The sequence below is a fragment of the Parasteatoda tepidariorum genome, chromosome 6 (genome assembly GCF_043381705.1).
Source record: "Parasteatoda tepidariorum isolate YZ-2023 chromosome 6, CAS_Ptep_4.0, whole genome shotgun sequence".
Classification (NCBI taxonomy): domain Eukaryota; kingdom Metazoa; phylum Arthropoda; class Arachnida; order Araneae; family Theridiidae; genus Parasteatoda; species Parasteatoda tepidariorum.
The window spans coordinates 41,327,088-41,347,226 of record NC_092209.1 but is presented as its reverse complement, the minus strand read 5'-3'; the positions used below and the strand labels follow the sequence as shown (position 1 = coordinate 41,347,226).

At 28.0% G+C, this 20,139-nt stretch overlaps 1 protein-coding gene across 1 annotated transcript in view; it reads left to right on the top strand.

Annotated features, from left to right (window-relative positions):
- Positions 1-6,123: 6,123 nt before the first annotated feature.
- The window catches only part of LOC107455319 (potassium voltage-gated channel protein Shaker), a 657,874-nt gene continuing 643,858 nt past the window's right edge, over positions 6,124-20,139 (top strand). The window contains exon 1 of the mRNA XM_016072833.3: positions 6,124-7,135. Within this exon, the coding sequence (XP_015928319.1) occupies positions 7,029-7,135 (107 nt within the window). The 5' untranslated portion in view covers positions 6,124-7,028. The remainder of the gene's footprint in view (positions 7,136-20,139) is intronic.

Here is a 20,139-nt window from a genome sequence, read left to right as displayed (position 1 = left end):
TCGTATGCACTAATTAATCAGCATATTTGAGGTTACCCCATCGAACCATAAAGATTGAGTCCTAGAACGTGAAGATCTGATCATTAGATCAAAAGTTATTCCGGGTGGTTCGTTTTTTATTTCGACACAGTGTACATACGCGGAGAAACAAATTTCATTAGAATTACCGTACTGTAATGACATTTCTGTTAATTAAAAAACTATAATTCTAGAAATAAAAACCAAAGTATACGGTATTTAAACCATTCATTTGGTAGTTTTCCTATTCATGTGTTAACTGCGTAATTTCAGTGTGCAAAATAATAGTTCTTTTTACCCCACATTTAGTATAAAATACGAAACTAAAAAGTAAATTTAAGTAAAAAAAATTTGTATTTTCCATATAATTATTATAAATTTCCTTATATTTAAGTCTTGCATTAAGGTATGATGAAATACCATACTTTATCACAAATACCAAATTTCAACACATGTTATAAAACCATATTTTATGGTTAATTTTACTAAAATCATTACCAAGGTACTTTTGGTAAAAATTTCCATGCTTTTTGGTGTTCCATCCAGGAAATTGTACCATATTCTGGTGGTTTTGACCCTAGTTTCTTTCACAATGTATTACCAAGTGAATTCTTCTTATTATTTGATAATAGAACGAGTTTAACTTCCTTTGGAGGAAAATTTTTTTTTTTAAGTATTATTTTCGGTAATTAATGATGCAATGGTTGAAAATTGCATTTCTGAAAATGGTAAGTTCTTGCTACTTAAAGTCAAAAAAACCAATAACATACATTATTATATTTCAACGTTTGCAGGGAAATATGCTTGTTATGGTAAAATATTTAAATGTTTTTAAGGACACAGTTTGGGCTAAAATAACCTGTTTGGTAGGGAGTTAGGCAAATGTCCAGGAGGTCGTGAGTTCGATCCTCGCCTACTGAAGTTTCTCCGTATAGTAAATGATGACTGGTGCGCGTTAAATCTGTCGGTCACAAAAATCTCGAAGTTCCCATAGCAAATCATTCCTTTGGGAAATTGATCGTTCTGTGGTTCAGGTCAAAACTATGATTTTTGGAGGTTTGAATCGGTTCGCATTAGTGCTGTGAGGGGTGTGTGGCTCTTGGCCATAAATGGCTCCACTGAAAAACAAGAAATGCTTCCTCTGCCTTAGATTCGCTTTGTTTTACCGAGCAAACCTGCAAGTGGCATTAGAAACAACAACAACAGAAATGAATAAGAGATATATATTTTTTAATTTTGAAAAATATGGAATTATTCAAACGTTTTTTTTTAAATTTTGAAATCAGCGTTTTACTGATATCTTCAACAACATAATTTTATTTCATTTCTTTAGATACCTTTTTTTATTTTTTTTATGGAATGAAAATTCTGAAAATGTTTATATAATGCTTCAAAATCGCAGAAAATATAAAATATGTAATTCGTTATTTAAAAAAAAAGATTTTGGAAACGATTGTTTTAGTTTAAAACTTGCTTTAGTACTTTTTATGGTCTACTGTCTGATTAGTTTTTAAAAATTATCAATAATTCAAATTTTTTAAAGTCTTTTTAAAATGACCACTGTTAATTATTTAAAATACATTAAAAAAGTTCTTTTATAAATACTAAACACTTTTTTTCCATTTTGTCACTTTAAAAATAAAAAGACTACCTATTTTCAGAAAAATAAAAAAATCGTTTAAAGCTTATAAATACGTTTTGTTTCCATAAATAAGACAAGAAAGAATGGCTTTACTTATCAGTGACACTAAGTACCTCTCATCAAAACTTGAATCTGATCTCAAATAAAGTAAAGTAAGTAACCACTTAAACTTTTAACATTCACCAAAATCCCTAACAGCTTTATCAATACAAAGCAAAAGAAAAAAATATGCCAGTGTAAGCAAAAACAATATTAAAATTACCAGAAATAATAGCTTTTTAGAATGAAGAAAGTTAAATGCTGTCGATGCTGTAGAACTACTCAGCATCTCCGAGAAAGCTTTTTGTCATTATAAAATATTTAAATGTTTTGAAAGACACACTTTATTATTATAAAATTTGCCTTTGAAAATTATTTGAAATTGATTGTATGCGTGCTGAAAGCAAAAGAAATCAAGGAATTAAAAAAAAAAATCAGATTTTTTTTTTTAAAATTTAAAAAATGTTTTTCTTTTCTCTTTAAAATTTTGAATTCAGTGCTTTATTGATATATTCAGCAACATAGTTTTTTAAAATATTTCTTAAGACATTTTTCTATTTTTTGCGGAAAACAAGTTCTAAAAACGTTTAAACAATGCTTCAAAAATGCAGAAAATGTAAAATATTTAATTTTTTAAGTTAAATAAGAAAAAAAAGATTTAGTAATCGATTGTTCAAACTACATTTAAAAATTATGATGTAAAGTATTCCCGTAACAGCTTGCTGTGAGTCAAGGTGGCCATAAGGGCTGAGGCTCTACAATTTTGTGACCAATTTCATGATTGTGGAAATGTAGTCAGCATTACATTCCAGCTGCTATTTGGGGACAGAACCCATTTTCTTACGATGACAGTGTCCCGTAGTGGACTGATCGTAAAGACACGGTTCCCAGTAGAACACTGAAGTCAAGCGTCACTGCTCACTTTGATCTGCCTGCGTAGGGACCGAGGGGGCACTGTATCGGTTCTCTTTAAACTGTTCTACCATAAAGTGCTCGACCTCGCGCGTAGGTTATCGGGTTACCAAAGCAGGGGAACCATCCCCTCTGCAGAGGATCAAAATTGCGCGATGTTCCCTCCGCTGGGAAACATCCCTCCTCTGGGATGTTTCCCAGACCATCGCCAATGGCCCCTTGTGCAGTTCCAGTGCGACGTAAATAAACTTATCTACGATGACAGTTCAGTGCATCTTAGTTACTGCTCTCAAAGATTATGTATTAATCAAAATGTTCAACTGCTAGTGTGTTATGGAACTATATGAATTCAATATTAAATTTTACTTAATTTGATGGAAATGGTGTGCTTTAGTTCATTAATCTTATTTGACGGAAATGATTCGGTTAAGTTCATTCTTATTTTTTGAAGTAGTGATTCAGTTAATTTTTCTTATTTGATTGAAATGATTAAGTTATTTCTTCTTATTTGATTGAAATGATAAAGTTAATTCTTCTTATTTGATGGAAATGATTAAGTTAATTCTTCTTATTTGATTGAAATGATAAAGTTAATTCTTCTTATTTGATTGAAATGATTAAGTTAATTCTTCTTATTTGATTGAAATGATAAAGTTAATTCTTCTTATTTGATGGAAATGATTCAGTTGAGTTAATTCTTCTTATTTGATGGAAATGATTCAGTTAAGTTCATTCTTCTTTTTTGACGGCATTGGTTCAGTTAAGTTCATTCTTTAGTCAAAATAAAAATAATTTAATTTGTTGACTTGTTAATAAAGAAGATTTTCTAATTGATTTTACGCAAGCTTACAATTTAAAGCTAAAACACAAATACGAAACACACAAGAAAAATTAATTTTAAAATTTTTAGAATTAAATTCTGCAAATACTGGTCAAGGAAAAAGTAGAAGATTGACGTGATTGAAGACTTATAAATAATGAAGATCCGTAAGTGGAGGGAGAAGTTAAAGCAGAGTTTGTTTAAATGAAATTGTTGAAAAAGCTAGGGCCCACAAAGAGCTGTAGAGTTATAGAAGAAGGAGAAATACCACATTAAAAACACGGCATTAGTGTGCTAGAATATTAAGCTCATAATTTTATTTATGCTGCTAATAATATGGTTTTATAAGTGCACTGAGAAAAAAATGTGGTCTAAACTACCAGAAGATGGTAAAATTGATTGTATTTTTGATTTTCTGGAAACAATTTTTAGAAAATTAACAATAAAATATGGTTTTGTTACCATGCTGCTCGGTAGTAAAGGTGGTAAAATTTGATAGTTTTATCATGATAACTTGGATAAAATTACTAAATTTTACAACAAAAAAACCCCATTTGTACGGTTAAATTAATTTTCAGTTTTGTATTTTTACTAAACGCGAGGTAATAGAAACTAATTATAAAAACCAGAATTTCCGGTAAACCGTAACCATGCGAACGGAAAAATTACCAGATGAATGATTCAAATACCATATATTTTGGTTTTGTCTCCATATTTTTTTTTCTTTTACCAGAATTGTCATTATTATACATATATGATAATTTTTCTCGAAGCTTTTTATCAGAACACTATCCATTTGTATTTTTTTTCATTCCTCTATTAACTATGAAATTAAAACATATAAAATGGTGAAATACATTTATTTGATTTAATACATTCAATTATGGAAAAAATAACTTTTAAAATAATCTTATAATCTTTGACAAAAATAATACTTAGACAAATTTCGGTATAATTTTTAATGAAAATATTATAAAATAAACACAGAAAATTTAATTTATAAAATTGTTGAACACAATATTTAGAGTATAATGATAACATTTAGTAATTTTATGATTTAGTTACTGATAGTTTTATTTTTGTCATTACAAACTATACTATCTATTTTCTGAACTTGTAAAAGAAATGTTAAAAAAGTCTTTATTTTTGCTCACATTTTTATCAATAAACATTTTTGATTTTACGAAAAAAATTAATTTGCGTTTTACTCCTTTATGGATTAAGAAAATATTTTGCAATATTGCAAATACATATGAATCAAGTTCGAAACTATTTTTCCATTAAATATGTCTTAATTAAATTGATTCCGCTCCTTGAATTAAATTTTTCATTTAAAACTTTTGTTTTAAATATTGCTGATAAAGTATTTAAAATTTTGTCTTTTGATATTCTTGTTTCAAATTTCAAGTAACGTTAAAAATTTAGAGTTTTTGTTACTTTGATTTTATAGAATGTATCTTCCAGCAATTTAAAAACTATAAAGCGCGTATCAAAAATAAAAGAGCGAAAAATTAGTTTTAAATACGGGAGATATAGATTAATTTTTATCACTACATTTGTACGACGCTGTATTTAGTTATTTAGTGATTTTATTTACTTTTAGAAGTAGAAATATTGTTGACGAGTAGTTAGATTTGGTTAAAACACTGCTTTTGACAGTTTAATTACTATATTCGGAAATAATCTTCGCTTGAGATTTTGCTTGTCTCCTTATAGTTTGCAAAGGAAATTGTCAGAGTGTAGCGACAATTCGCAGAAAGTTTCTATTATTTATAAGTGTTCGAAAAATCTAAGTATTCTGCTTAAATTTTTTTGTTAGAAATTTTGATCAAACTGAAGAAGAGACGTGGGAGCTCAGAAGATTTAGCGTTCACCTGCCAAAGAGGTTAACCGAGTTTAAAACCCAGCGATGGCTAGTCGATTCGAATTCCACACTTGCCGCACTGACCACAGTGCTGACGTAAAATATCCTCAGTGGTAGAAGAATTATGGATTTGAGTCTCCTTGCCGTCTGGCTAACCATGACAGGCATCTGCGGTTCTCTTCACCAGGTAATACGAATGTGGGCTAGTTCCATCAAAGAGTGTTCGGCGAAGGCAATTTTTTCCTAATACTTGATCCACGAGTTTCTTTGTCTTCTGGATTGGGTTCCAAATTACAAGGCTACGGAGTTGAACATTGTAGTCGTAAATTCAAAATTGGGTCGGCTGTTTTAAAAAAAACGATGGTTAAAAAAAAACTAAGGAATTTTAGTGTGATATTTTCATTATAAATTCCATCTTGTTAAATTTTTTTTAAAATTTCATTCTCTGTAATTCTCAAGCAATTTGAAAATAATTAAGCGCTTGTTAAAAATGGGAGAACTACGAAATAGTTTTATAACATGGCAGTTTAAACACGAGAGTTTTAAAATGCCAGTTTTACATCACGAATACAATAATAGACTAAGCTACAATCCCATGAACTAAAATTATTTTAGAGGAAAGTTAGTTCTGGTCGAAATCCAGCCAAAATGCTGTTTTAGACACTACTTAATTACTTTATTCGGAAATATATTTTGATTGCATCAAGAATTTATTTTTCTGCATATCATTTGCTAGTTAAGTTGACAGAGCGTAACGAAACCTAGAACGATCAAAACTTTAACCACCAGGGCGCGCTTCTAAGAACAACCGCCTGTGGAGTGAAGCGCGGATTTACTGAGCTCTCGAAGGAAGCGCAAACGATAATTTTTAGAACGAAACGGCACGGGACGCGAGGTGCGTCGGTGGAGATCTGCCTCCCTGAAGCAGCAGCAGACGATCTAAGTCAGGTGGGGCTGTGTGGAACAAAGTAAAACGACTGGAGCACCATGCTTCTTCAATTTCAAAACACTCCAGTCCCAAACGATAAATTGACTCCTTGTGTACAGTGTGATTTTGCCTACAAAGGATCTTGAGAGTTCAAATCATGTTCTATTTACCGGACAGCCCAATATAAACGAAGAAGAGTTCATTTTTTTAAAAATAATTCCTTAGTTTAAATCAAAGAAATATAGTCGAACTTAGGTTTTGAAAAAGATTCAATTTTCTCAATACCTTAGGATATTTTAGTGCCTTCTTGGATATATTACTAATGCCTTGAGGATATCGGTCTTGAAAATAGTTAGTTCCGTACTTAACTAGCATATCAAATAGTTTGGAAAATTTTGACAATCAATCGTCTTTTTGATCTTCGAGCACATCTTTACTAGCTCTTTACTAATTGAATTCTTCGTAAATTTTAGCTTCTACTATTAGACTTGGGCACAATTTTTCTCAACATTATTTCTAAGCAATAATAATAATAATAATTTTTGTTGCTGAGATCTCAACAGCTTTTTGGCAGAAAAATCTCTATTTCAATTAGCATATTTAAATTTCAACTCTTCTATCATCTTCTCTTTGCCTTTAAAAAGACCAAAATAGATGAATTTCAATTCAGAAAAGACCAAATAGATAAATTTTAGTTCAAAAAAGACCAAACAGGTGAATTTCAGTGGACTTTATGGTGTTGTTCACAATGGATTACGTGATTCTTAACTGCAGAAGATAGTTAAAGTGGAAATTAGTTGTCAACATGGCGATGTTCCGAGCTACCGGTGCCTCTGGCATGGGTGGTCCATGGGACAAGCTCATGTCCAAAGTTAAAAAACAACATTCAACTCAGCATCAGGGAACCCAAGGGTGAGCTATTTAAATTCTTTTTTGATGATTGCGTTTAATATAGAGTAACTGCATTTGTTTGTTAAATTTGCTGCCATAATACATATTATTTTAATTCAATCGTACATTCATTTAAAAGTTTTTTTTTTTAATTTGCAGAATAAACTATTTATTTTAAATCTGTTGAATGCGGTAAAAATTTGTTTTGGCTATAACTCTTTTATTAAGTAGAATAATTTTAAAAGTTTCATTGCGTATGTTTATAAATATAATATCGTTGAAATTTTTCCTATTTCAATCAATTCTATCGTATTTTCATTCCTTTAAAAGTTTCATCATTTGTCGAACCAAATACATATATCCATGTGTTTTGAACGCAGTTTGAGTCATTTTTTTCTGACCAAAACTCTTTCATTGAGTTTAATAAAGTTTCAAAGTTTCATCAAAATTGCATAGAAATACAATTGATTTTACCGTTAACTTATTAATAATGTTGATTTTACAGCTTTATTTCATCATTTATATGACTTACGTCAATAACTTATCACATTACTTATAGCATTGCTTATTATTTATATCACAAACTTATGCCCCTCCCCAAAAAATAAATAATTTAGGAGGGTTAAGATTTATTGTTGGTCTAACTGTAAAAGTATTGTTAAAGGTTTCTTATTTATTTTCTTCAGCTGGTCACCGTTTTCATGAAAAAACGAGTTCCACGCTGTCGAGATAATGATCTCTACTATATTTCTGTTATTTTACACAATACTTAATTTATAGCAAATCTTACAGTAACACCCCTTACTCTTCGCAGTTTAGCCGACTCTGGTTCATGCTCTATTTCAATTTACATTAAACTTACTTGTAAATTTATTGGTGCACTAATGTGACACATGTCACTCTGTGCCTGTCAGTACCGATTTATTTTTACGGTAGCGTTTTGCTTTTTTAAAATTCATGAATCATTTTAATAATAAATTGTTCTGTTGATAACTGTTTATTTTTATTTTTTTGAGAGTGATACTGCTGGACATAAAATGATTTAAATTTTTTATTATTTGAAAAAGATTGAAGGAAGTTGTCATACAAATTACTAGTCATTTGCGTGACATAGTATGGCAATATTGATCTTTATACATAAAACCAACAAATTTAATTTAGCAATATTTTTTAGGCTAGAATATAGAATCATTGAGAAATCTGTTTATTTCTCTTTAATTTATGAAAAAATTTAACTCTGTTAATCAAATTTCTCTTTAAATTTAAGATTTACTTCGTTAATGGAGCATTTATGCTATTGATGTATAAACGGTTATAGTTTCTTTGTTTGCGAAATCTTTCTCTCTTTTTAAAAATGTCAATCTGGTAGATTTTGTACAAACTTAATATATAAATTACAAATCCAGACGTTTAAAAACTTTCCAACCTAACTAGATTTTCTTTCGCATTATTAGTTATGTTTTAAATCATGAAACATCCTTTGTAAATTTTTAATCACTCATTATTTTTTCACTTCATTACATGCATTTTCACTTACTTACATACATTTTCTCTTAATTATACACATTTTCACTAATTTCATGATTTTTCTCTTAATTGCATGCATTAAATATTAAGGGAGGTAAAACGTTTTGATTAGTTAAGCAATAAGAGAACGCATTCTTCACAAAAAATATACGTTCGTTTTATTCAAAGGAAATATTTAAAAAAAAATTAGTCATTAATTTAAAATGTAATATACGTATCAACATTAGCTTTTATCTCTCGATACACTTATTCAAAATTCTATAAATTAAAAATATTTAAAAATTTCGAAAAATTGGATGTTGGTTTGTCCATTACATATATTTTTATTAAATTAATTACATTTTATATTTTTCATTACATTTTATATTGGAAGTTCGTGTAAAAAGTAATAAACTCTTTCAAAGTTTTTGGAAGAGTCCTTCTCCTTCTTTATTCATTTTATTTATAATTCATATATCTTTAGACAAACCACTTCGACGACAAAACATTGCCTTTTGCAACAACAAAAAATATGTTAAAATTTAATGTTTATTTTATTGAAGGGTCAAATATTTTTTTGAATTCAGCATTCTATTGTTTTTTGATGAGTGGGTTATATTTTATTCAACTATGTCGATCTTTAAAGCACATATATAGTTCAATCTTTTTTCCTGAGGAAAAAGCAGAAGAATGTTATAGTGGAGTGACGCTATGAATTTGTTGGCCATTTCAATATCAACTTCGGGAGAGATGACCACATAAAATCGAGAAAATATGGTCACTTTTCCTTAAAACATATCATATCAAGGATAATAATGTCCTTAAACATTTTAAAAATATGTAGCAGAAGTAAAAAAGTAAGATGTATTTTAGTAAATTAGTCTTCACTAAGCTTAATATATGTCCAAACATCTATATCAAGCTCCGAAATCTTTGGGTTCGCTAATGGTTTCGTTGTTCTTTGCTTCGTAATTTCATAATAAAAGCAAATAAGAAGAAATTCTTAGTTCTTTTGTTCAATTATGAAACCACTTTCGTTAAATTTTTGAGTACCGTATAAATCCTGCATATTGTATTCCGATTCTACAGACCTAGCATCTACCGGTAGAACTCTATAACCTACTCAATAAAACCCTACGTATTATCCGATTTTATGCACTCAAATTATGAGGAACATCAGTGTGTTAACTTAGCCAAAATTGAAGTGAAGTTTTATCAAAATAAATTGATAAACTCTAATGTGCACCGAAAAAAAAACTTATCATTTCTTTTTAAACGAATTTTAAAATTTTTGCACGCAATTATAAGATTTATATATCCAAAAATAATTTCCTGCAAATATTAAATTTTAATAAATATTTATTATTTTTTATTTTCTAATTTAATAACAGTCTGCATTTTTTTAACCGTAAGCTATAAAATTGTTAACATCATTTTAAAGAAGGTAATTTTACTTGGCAAAATACAAAATTTGTGCTAAACCGATTGAATAGTTCCTGAGAAATTAAATTTTAAGTATACGACTTTTTTTAAAAAAAAAAAAACTTGATTTCTCTTCTCTCTCGTGGTAAAAAAATATGTCTTGTTCTTGAGAAAATCTTACCAATTAATTTAATGGGCTAGCAGATTCTTAAAAGTGATTTAACATGTGACATATATAAAAATCTCTTGTTGAAATAAATTCATTTTAAAAAATGATTTAATGAGTAATTCCGCCTGACAGTTTTCTATATTTGGTTAAAATCACCATCAGAGGTTTTCACGTGATGTTTCTCCCAGATTATAATTGGGGAAAAATTACTTTCAAGTATTGTAAATTTCTCCATTTCTTTAAATAGGATAAAAAGCACACAAATGAAAATTTTTCTAAGAATGTTGGCTTTTAATATTAAAATATTAAGATGAAATGTACTCATTTTTTTCTTCCTGGAAAATACACTGTAAAATATTTCTGATCAAATTTATATAAAAAGTGCTGGCACTCTGGGTGCCGGTACGTTTTACCGTAAAAACCATTTTTACTGGAGTATGGTTCGGAACAAAAAAAGCTGATACACCATAATTTTTACGGTAATTCGGGGGGCAAGAATCCTATAATTCCTCTACATAACAAAGAAAGGTAACCAATGGAATTAGATTAAAATTAAAGCTAATTATTAATATTATTTGGTTTCAAATCAAAAATAATTATTTCCGATGTTTCTAAATATTCTATTTATAATTAATGAAACGTAAATAATTTGTGAAATCTATAAATGGAGCTTAAAGAATTCAATAAAAAAAAAAAAAACAAAAAAAAAAAAAANAAAAAAAAAAAAAAAAAAAAAAAAAAAAAAAAAAAAAAAAAAAAAACGCTTTTTTCCAATCATTTGCAAATTCTTAAGGATTCCTTTTCTAATATTCAAATTCAAACTATTTTTATTTTTTTATTTAATAAAGTACATTGTAAATAAGTTTTTGTAAAATGCTTTCTTTAAAAATAGTTGTCAAGTTGTGATAGGGTAAACCAACCAGTGAAGGAACACTACCCAGTGAAGGAACATTTCATATATATTCATTAAAAATAGGAATTTGAAAGTTTTTCTTTAGATTGATTGGTAACAATAGCTTACTGCCAAACAATAGGAAGTCATCTAGCAATATTTTGGATTACCTGGTCAAATAGATTTCTCTGAAAAAATTTTTGAATTTGTTATTATCTCTGCAACACCTTGTTTCGTTGAAAAAATTATAAGGTGAGTGTTTGTACTTATATGTTTGAAGTGGAATTAATTGCATGTAGTAGTCTTATTTTTCTCACTGTGAAAAAGAGAATTCAAAATATAGTTATTGAAGTTACGTTTTATTTTTTTTAAAGCACCATAGCATAATCAAGTACTGAGATAAGGGGGTGTTTATTCACTGGATCACCAAACGATGAAAAACCAGTGAAGGAACAAGTGTTCCTTTACTGGGTTTTTCTCCCAGTTAATGAAAATAAAAGAAATTTTTTAATTTTCTTGTACTTTTAGTCATATTATACATCAAAATTCTGTTTAAAAGACAAAAAACAACTTCCAACCAGTGAAGGAACAGGCATGTTCCTTCACTGGATCACCAAACGATGAAAAACCAGTGAAGGAACAAATGTTTCTTTACTGGGTTCATTTCTCAGTTAATGAAAATAAAAGAAATTTCGTAATTTTCTTGTACTTTTAGTCATATTATACATCAAAATTCTGTTTAAAAGACAAAAACCAGCTTCTAACCAGTGAAGAAACAGGCATATTCCTACACTGGGAATACTTCCAGTGAATGAACAGTAATGTGTGATATATGATTTTACATGACTCTAGGATAAGTAATTCTGCTATATAGAGGACAACCGAAATTTTGTTAAAAATTGTATGAATAATTCCTGAAATAATTTCAGTTCAAAATGTTAATTTAATAGCTTAATTTATGAAAAAATTATAATTTATATTTATTAACGGGGTGTGTAGTTACATCAAATGTTAGGCAACTTAATAAACTATGTTTACAAATCGAAAACTAATTAAATATAATCATAAAAATAGAACATTTTTTCGCTGGCTTTTGCACCAAGAACTCCTAATAAGCTATCATTATAGGATAGCAACGTGATTATATAATTTATAGAAACTACTTTACAATGTTAGAATTTAGAAGTAAGTTCCTCAACAAAAAACAAAGTTAAACAGAAACGATACTCAATTTCTTCAGAAGCTTGAGAGGGAAATCCCTCAAGATATGTTGTAAATTTTTAACACAGCATTGACGGAAGAGTCTAATATCGAAAATGTCCAAGAGCCTGTACTTTTTCCAATATGGAAGAAGCACGTATTAAAAGAAGACCACTTGGTTAAGTCAAACTTAGGAACTGAAGCTAGTATTGATAATGAATGCATATTAGATATCGAATTTGAAATGAGTCCTCATGCTGATTCTCTTAGTTGAAAAAAGAAATGATTCTGTAAGTAAAATCAGTACTTCTAAAGATCCTCTAGATATAAGTCAACAAGAGATGGATTTGCCTCAAACTTCAAGACACCTTTCCCCCGTCTATTTTCGAGAAAGGCATTCTAGAAATGTTGCTGAAAAATCAGAAGAAGTTTGGAAGAGCCATTTACATTGGCCAAATATTGATGATAAAAAGAAAGGTCAAATAAGAAGAAAAGCGAATAAATTACCTTTTGCACTAACTTCAGAGAAATGGCAAAAATTTCAAGAGGCTGAAAGATCTAAAAAACATTAAAACAAGAGAACATGGAAAAGAAAAAGAAAGAAAAAATACTTAAAAAAGAAAAAAAGCTTCAAGAAATAAGAGGAAAAAGAGTAAACAAAAAGGTGATAAAATAATAATGATAATAAACAGCATCGGATGACACAATGATTTAGATTTGACTGTCAAATTATAAGAAAGAACGATTTTTTTAAATTTATTTTGTATTTAACATCACTTTAATTTCTAGTTCATGATTACAGAAAAAAGTTAGCATTTTACAAGTACTTGTATCTCATAATTTCACAAATAGTCTTGTTTTTAGTCGGACCTCTATTTAACAAAATCACTTAATACCAATAATAAGCTCGTTATATGGAAAATTCGTTAAATAGAAAATCACCTCTTAAAATACTTAAACAACACAAAACAGGTTTTAAATTCTTAAACACTAGACATAATTAAAATAGCAATTGATACACTTTTATCTTGTAAACTAGTATCTACTATTTATCATATAAATCTCAACCATAAAAGAAATCTGCATGGAAAGCAAGAATAGAGCAAAACATTATCCAGTGTTACACTATCATGCTATATACATTTTCAACTAAAAAAAGTCTAAATTTATGTATAAAAATATAGTTGCATTTATTATAAAAGTAATTTTAAACATACATTACCACTTGCGTTAAGTTAAATTGCTACGGATGAAATCCGTTAATTTGAAGTGAGTTTTTCGTTTGAAGTGCAAACAAAAAGGGAAAGGGAATTTACTGCTTTCTCTAAGATAATTTTTAGACAAAACAGTAATACATTTCATAAAGCAGTGGCTTCGAAAATTAATTTAATGTCATTTCCCCCATAAATTGCTTTAACAAGTTTAAAATGTTAAGAAATATTTTGGAAAATAGGGAAATTGGATCTCAATGAAAAGTTCGTTAAATAGAAAATTCACTTCGCTATATGGAAGTTATTTTACAAAAAAATTTCCAAAATGCTCTTGGTTCCTCGAAAAAATTCGTAAAATAGGGAAATTCGTAGAATGGAAGTTCGTTAAATAGATGTCCGACTGTATTTGTATGGCTAAAAAATTCATAAAGAGCATTAAAAAATAACCAAAATTAAGTGTTCCTTCACTGGGCAATTTTGTGTTCCTTCACTGGTAAGAGCTGTTCCTTCACTGGGTCTTCTTACTACTTGTTATTTGAACCTCCAAAACTTTAAAACAATATTATGTAAGTTCTCTACAATTTTTTTACATAATTTGCAATTAGTAACAAATATGTTGACACTGTCATTTAACTGAAATTACGAATTTTGAAATTAATATGATTTTTTAAAAGGCAAGCGAAGCTTAAGTGTTCCTTCACTGGTTAGTTTACCCTACAAGCAAAATATTCTTTTATATGTTTCTAACAGAAAATACAATATGAGCTGAGAATTTTTCTATGATTTCAGAGACAGTATTTTACAGGATCAAAACAGTTTGAAAGCAAACGTTTTTTATCACCACAAGCAAAATAAATGTATGAATCATGATTTCAATCTTTTATTTCAATCTTTTGAATTTTTTATGTGTTGAATGATAGATCATAGTTCAATCAGAAATAAATAGTAAGTTTAAGGGATACACATTTGAAATTAAAATATATAAGAGTGTTTGGGAAGATAATTCTCTAAATTGTAGTTTTTAGGAATAATTGTTTATCTTTAAAATTAAACCCTTGTTGTTGAATAAAATAATACATAGGCGGTTTGTTTGAAAGTTGTATGAAATAAGAGACTAAAGCAGGACGTTTCGATCCCGACATTTCATCCCACCGTTTCTGTCCCGTTAATTAATTTGGAAATTTAATAAATTTTCCCGTTAATTAATTTTGGAAATTTGCCACTTCATTTTTCTCTTTTAGATATTGAAATTTAAGAAATTTTACCAAATATGCAAACTATTTCAATATGATTGTAATAATTGGCTAGTAGCATTTAGCCCTCTTTCAAAACATTTTCTTTGCTTCAAAATAGGAATTATTTGAAAAGAGTTTTTGAATTGAATCGTGTGCAGAATTAGTACAGGAATCTTTATTTATTTATCTAATTTTTTATTAAATTTTACAATCATAATAAATTATTGCATAATAGTTAACATAATTACATAAATAATAAAAGAAGAAAAAAGGATGGTTTTCATGGAAACTTAAGAAAGTTTTACACTTATTCATAAAGACAATTGCTGGCATACTTCAGTTTGAGATATTCAATTTCATTTTGATTTAACTCTCAGGAAATCTAGTCTTAAGACCTACAAGTTTTGAAAACAAACGATGCTTTAAAACAAGCAAAAACAGTTAATATAAACTAAATATGATTTTTTAAAATAATTATTTTATAAATAATTGTTATCAATATTTTTAAATTTTTATATGTTAATGTATCTAACAAAGTTCAATAATGTAAATTAGAAGAACATAAATATTTTAAAAATAATTTTCTAAATATTGGATTTTCAAAATCTAATTTTTAAATTAAAACTACCGTTGAGGGAAAAAATTACATGTTGTGTTACGGCTTGCTTAAAATATAACAGAAAACATCATGTTTTGGAAAAAGCTTTTTATTTTCGCAATAAAATAAGTTTTATGACATCTTTTCAATATTAAATTGAGTGTGTAGTACGTTTATTTTTAATATTGTATAACCACTGCGACTTTTATCGTAATTAAATTTAAATTGAAATAACTTACTTACAATAAAAGTATCTAACAATAAATTATTAATAATTGGCTAATAAATAATTTATAATAGTTTTTATTCATAGTAAATTGAAAAAAAATTGAACTATCCTTTTCTTTACTTATTTACGATATCCCTTTCAAAAGTTAAACATTTCAAAATTTAATAACCGATATAATTTCTTCAAACGATTTGAGAGAAAATGATATAAACACTGTAGAATTGTTCATGTAAGCAATCATTCCTAGAGATTTAAATAAACATATTTCCTGTTTTAATTTGAAATCGATACATGAAACTCCGACTTTTTCGTTTTATTTTAAACAAATATTTGACTACATCAATTACAAGACATTCATAAATATTAGTTTAGTTGCTAGTTAAATGTCCGTTATCTCGACATTGTATCGTAGTTTTAAATGGGGGTACGTTTAAAAGATTCATTTGTTTGTCTTACATATAATAGTAATAGTTTACTAATTCCTTTAAGAATAGTTACTCTGAATCAAACGATAATTGCATGCACTTAAAGAGAATGTAATTTTTGAGATTTGATATGAAAGTTACTTCTGATAGTAAACGTGATAGATTTTCGCAATTGATGCTATTTTTTTGCTAAAAGTTTAATTGATTTTAATCATTTATCCTGTTAAATATCAATTTATTTTGTTAAAGAGCTCAATCAAATATTAATAAAACATATTTTTGCTAACTTTTGATTCTGTATTTAGAGTAAAAGTGAGAAAATTTCTAATAGTTTACTTTAAGAAAATAAGTTTTTAATATTTATATATTATAATTCAAAGTTCATTTTATCCCTTATTACCCAAAATTTAATTAGAAAAAAGCTCCTATTCACTTTAGGTGAAGATAATAAAATATGTATTTTTATTTTACTGTAAAAGATACTAGTAGTTAGCTGCTAAAGTTTTTAAATCGTCAAATTTTAATGTTATAAAAGCAGTGTTATAATGATATTTATTACATTAATTGTTTCCGAAAGATCAACATTCAGAAATTAAAACTTTTTTTTTATTACTATCAATTTTAATTCTATAAACTCCATCTCATGCAATATTTAGGCAAATCTTTTTCTCACAATTGATAAATCTATCCATATTATTATTTTGATTTTATTTACGTAGATCCATATTATTCATCTTATTTCTTTATATCCATTCTATTATTTGGTAGAGATAATGCATATCATCTTTTTAGTAATAAATAAAGACAAAAATCAGCTCTTTTTAAATACCTTATTATAATTACAGCAAATTAAAATTTTAGGTATAATACAGTTCACACTTGGTATTGGGGACTAGGTATTGACATTTGATATTCGTTTAAATAAAAACCAACGTAGTAAAGAGAAGCTGCTATTATTATAAACTAACAAAAATGACATCGATACTAAACTGATATCGATACTGACTCGTTATTAAAAAAAATGATACAATTACTTAGAATCCTAAATTACCTAGAATCCCTGACTACTTAAAATTTCAGATTATCTAGAATCCCAGATTAATCCAAATTACCTAGATCTAAGAAGTCGTGTCACTTTTTCCTCACTCAAAGAGAATTCAAGTTATTTCACGGTTAATATACTGTAACATCGAAAGAAATATTGATTTAAATAATATCATTGAAGTTTATGTTAGACATAATTAATAAATATTGAAATTTTCTTTTGAAATGATTTTCCTGAAAAAAAAAGAAGTGTTTTGGTCGCTATTTAAGGATAAATGGTTCAGTGATAATTTGGAGGTGCTATTCGGGATTAAATTACGAAAAAAATACCAACACTCAGGGTACCATTAGTTTTCCCCGTAAAATCTATTTTTACTGTAATGTTTTTAGGAACGAAATATTCACAAAAAATTCAAAAATTTTTACAGTAATACTTGCTGAAAAATCACGCTATAATGAAATAAAAAGGAACTCCTCAAAAAAAGCTGTATAAAACGGTAAAATAGATTGTACGAATCTTTAATTCAGGTGCCAATGCTTTTTACCTTGATTTATTCCGTAATTTATTTCAGTGAATATACTCTTGTAAAAGAAAACTGCTCTTAAAGCAGCGGTCATTATCGCTGTAATAGACATCCTACAAAAGAGTGTAGACTGCATTTATTATATCTATTTTTTTAGTGTTATTTGTAAAAACAATACAAATACATGTTGAAAATGTTTTTTTAAAATGAGAGATAAAAATATAAGCTATTTAGAAAGTTGGATGAAAAATAGCTTTTTAAGTAACACAACATAAATACAGCATTCGCCTTTTAACTTAGACGTATTCATATTATCTTCTCACAGCGTGCTATGCGTAATAAGCACAAAATATTTAAAACATGTCCATAGGCATATGAAAGTTGGCGAGATCTCAAAATATTTTGCATACACCTATTTATCTGTCAGTTACGGATGAATGAAAATGATGCATCTTCACAACCAGAAAATGGCGTTTAGTCGCCAAGTAATGGACCCTTTCAACCACACCTGTCAAAGCAATAAATCCCAACTCTTTTGAAGACTGTTCTTGGAATGGATATTTTCATTCGCAACATTGTATGCACAAATAAATTGTATTGTTTCATTATGTTTTTCGATGCAGCTTGTTGGTGGTTTGGAAAATTGAATTTAAGTTCTAACTTAGTACTAATTAAATTCTATAGTCATATCATTAGATACGTATTGAAATGCTGTATCGAGAAAAAAGTTTTGGTAAAATTACAGTTCTGATATAAAAGAAAATCCTGGTTAATTAAACCAAAGTATATGGTATTTAAAATATTTATTTGGTAGTTTTTCCGTTTATGGTAACGGTTATCCGGAAATTCTGATTTTTAAAATTATAGTTCTTGTTACCACACATTAAATAAATACGAAACAGAAAATTTTTTTTATCGAGAAAGTGATTTTTATGCAATGCTGTAAGAAGGCTTGATGAAGTTACCAAATTTTAGCACATTTACCGAATTTTATCACACATTATGAAACCATATATTATTCTTAATTTTACCTACAATATTATGAAAAAGTTTCGGTAAAAAATATTGAGTTTTTCTTAATGCCGTAGAGCTAGAAGCACGGTAAAGTTTACCATATTATGGAAGTCTTACGCCTCAGTGTGTTGTCCACAATATCTTTTAAACTTTTAATTTTAATACAGTGTCACATGGAATTCTAATCTTTAGAGAAATAATGTTTCTTGAACTTAATTAACTTATATTGTTTTACAACTTAAAAAAATGAAAACAGCTTTCAAGTTGACAACTATTAATGTAGAAGTAATTTTGCATTAATTTGCGGTTGAGTTTTTTGAAATTTCATTTCTATATGATAAGAATTGTTTTTATTAACCTGTGTATGTATTACACATTTTTTGTAAGAAAAATCTTAAAATAAGCTAATAACTTTTTTAATAATAGCTAATTTTTATTTTTCATGAAAAAAATATATAAATTTATGACAAAAGTTTTCTCTTTCACATTTAATTTTAATGAAAAAAACAACTTTTAACTGGTTGAGGCAATTTTCCCTCATATATTTCCACAACGACGAACCATAATATGGTTCAAATTTCAAAATTAAGTATAAAATCACCTGAATGTAGTATTCACATTTTCAGAAGTTCAATAATGGAAATACAAGGAAATCATTTTAAAGCAGTATCTAGATTATTTATATAACAGTATCTAGATTATTTATATAGCAGTATCTAGATTATTTATATTACTGCATCTAGATTAATTTTTTAAACAGTATCTAGATTGTGGTGAAAATTGGAATTTTATCTTGATTTTTTTGAGCTTGGCATAAAATCCGTTTTGTTCGTTTTTTTTTTCGTATTTCACTAATGTGTGATAATTAGAACGACAATTTAAAAAACAAGAATTTCTGATAAATCAATACCATATAAACGGAAAAATTACCAAATGAATGGTTTGAGTTTTATTAGTCAGAATTAATCAAGTTTTCTTTTTCAGAAATGTCATAAACATACTGTACGGTAATTTAGCCAAATTTTTTTCTCCGTGTTTTTATTGCAACTAGGGAAAGAACTTCATTATTAGCCAATGGCATGCTGAAATATGCATACAATTTTTCCTAACATTTTAACGAAAAAATATTATTTTATTTAATCTTATTTAATCTTTCTTGAATAAGCAAAAAAAAATCTATATTTTCTATATTTTATACCACATCTATACCATCATTTTATACCACTTCTATATTTTATACCACATAAACTGCTGTTTGTAGAAAATGCAACACCATGAAGGAATCATCAGAATCAAATGAAATTCGCAGCAAATGTCAATTATAGGATATTATGCAGATTAATAAAGTTTCAGAGCCATCGCGCGTGCGTGGCGCGCGCAGCGCCCTCTGAATTGATGCTGAAAGCGTATAAATAAAGTGCTGTAGCGGGACGTTGAAAATAGTCTATGATTATTTGTTAGTGGCAAACGTTTAGTGAGACCTGAGTATGCCTCCACGACGGAAGAATAAGAAATTCAAGCAACTTACGGAGTTTGAACGAGGGAGGATAATCGGC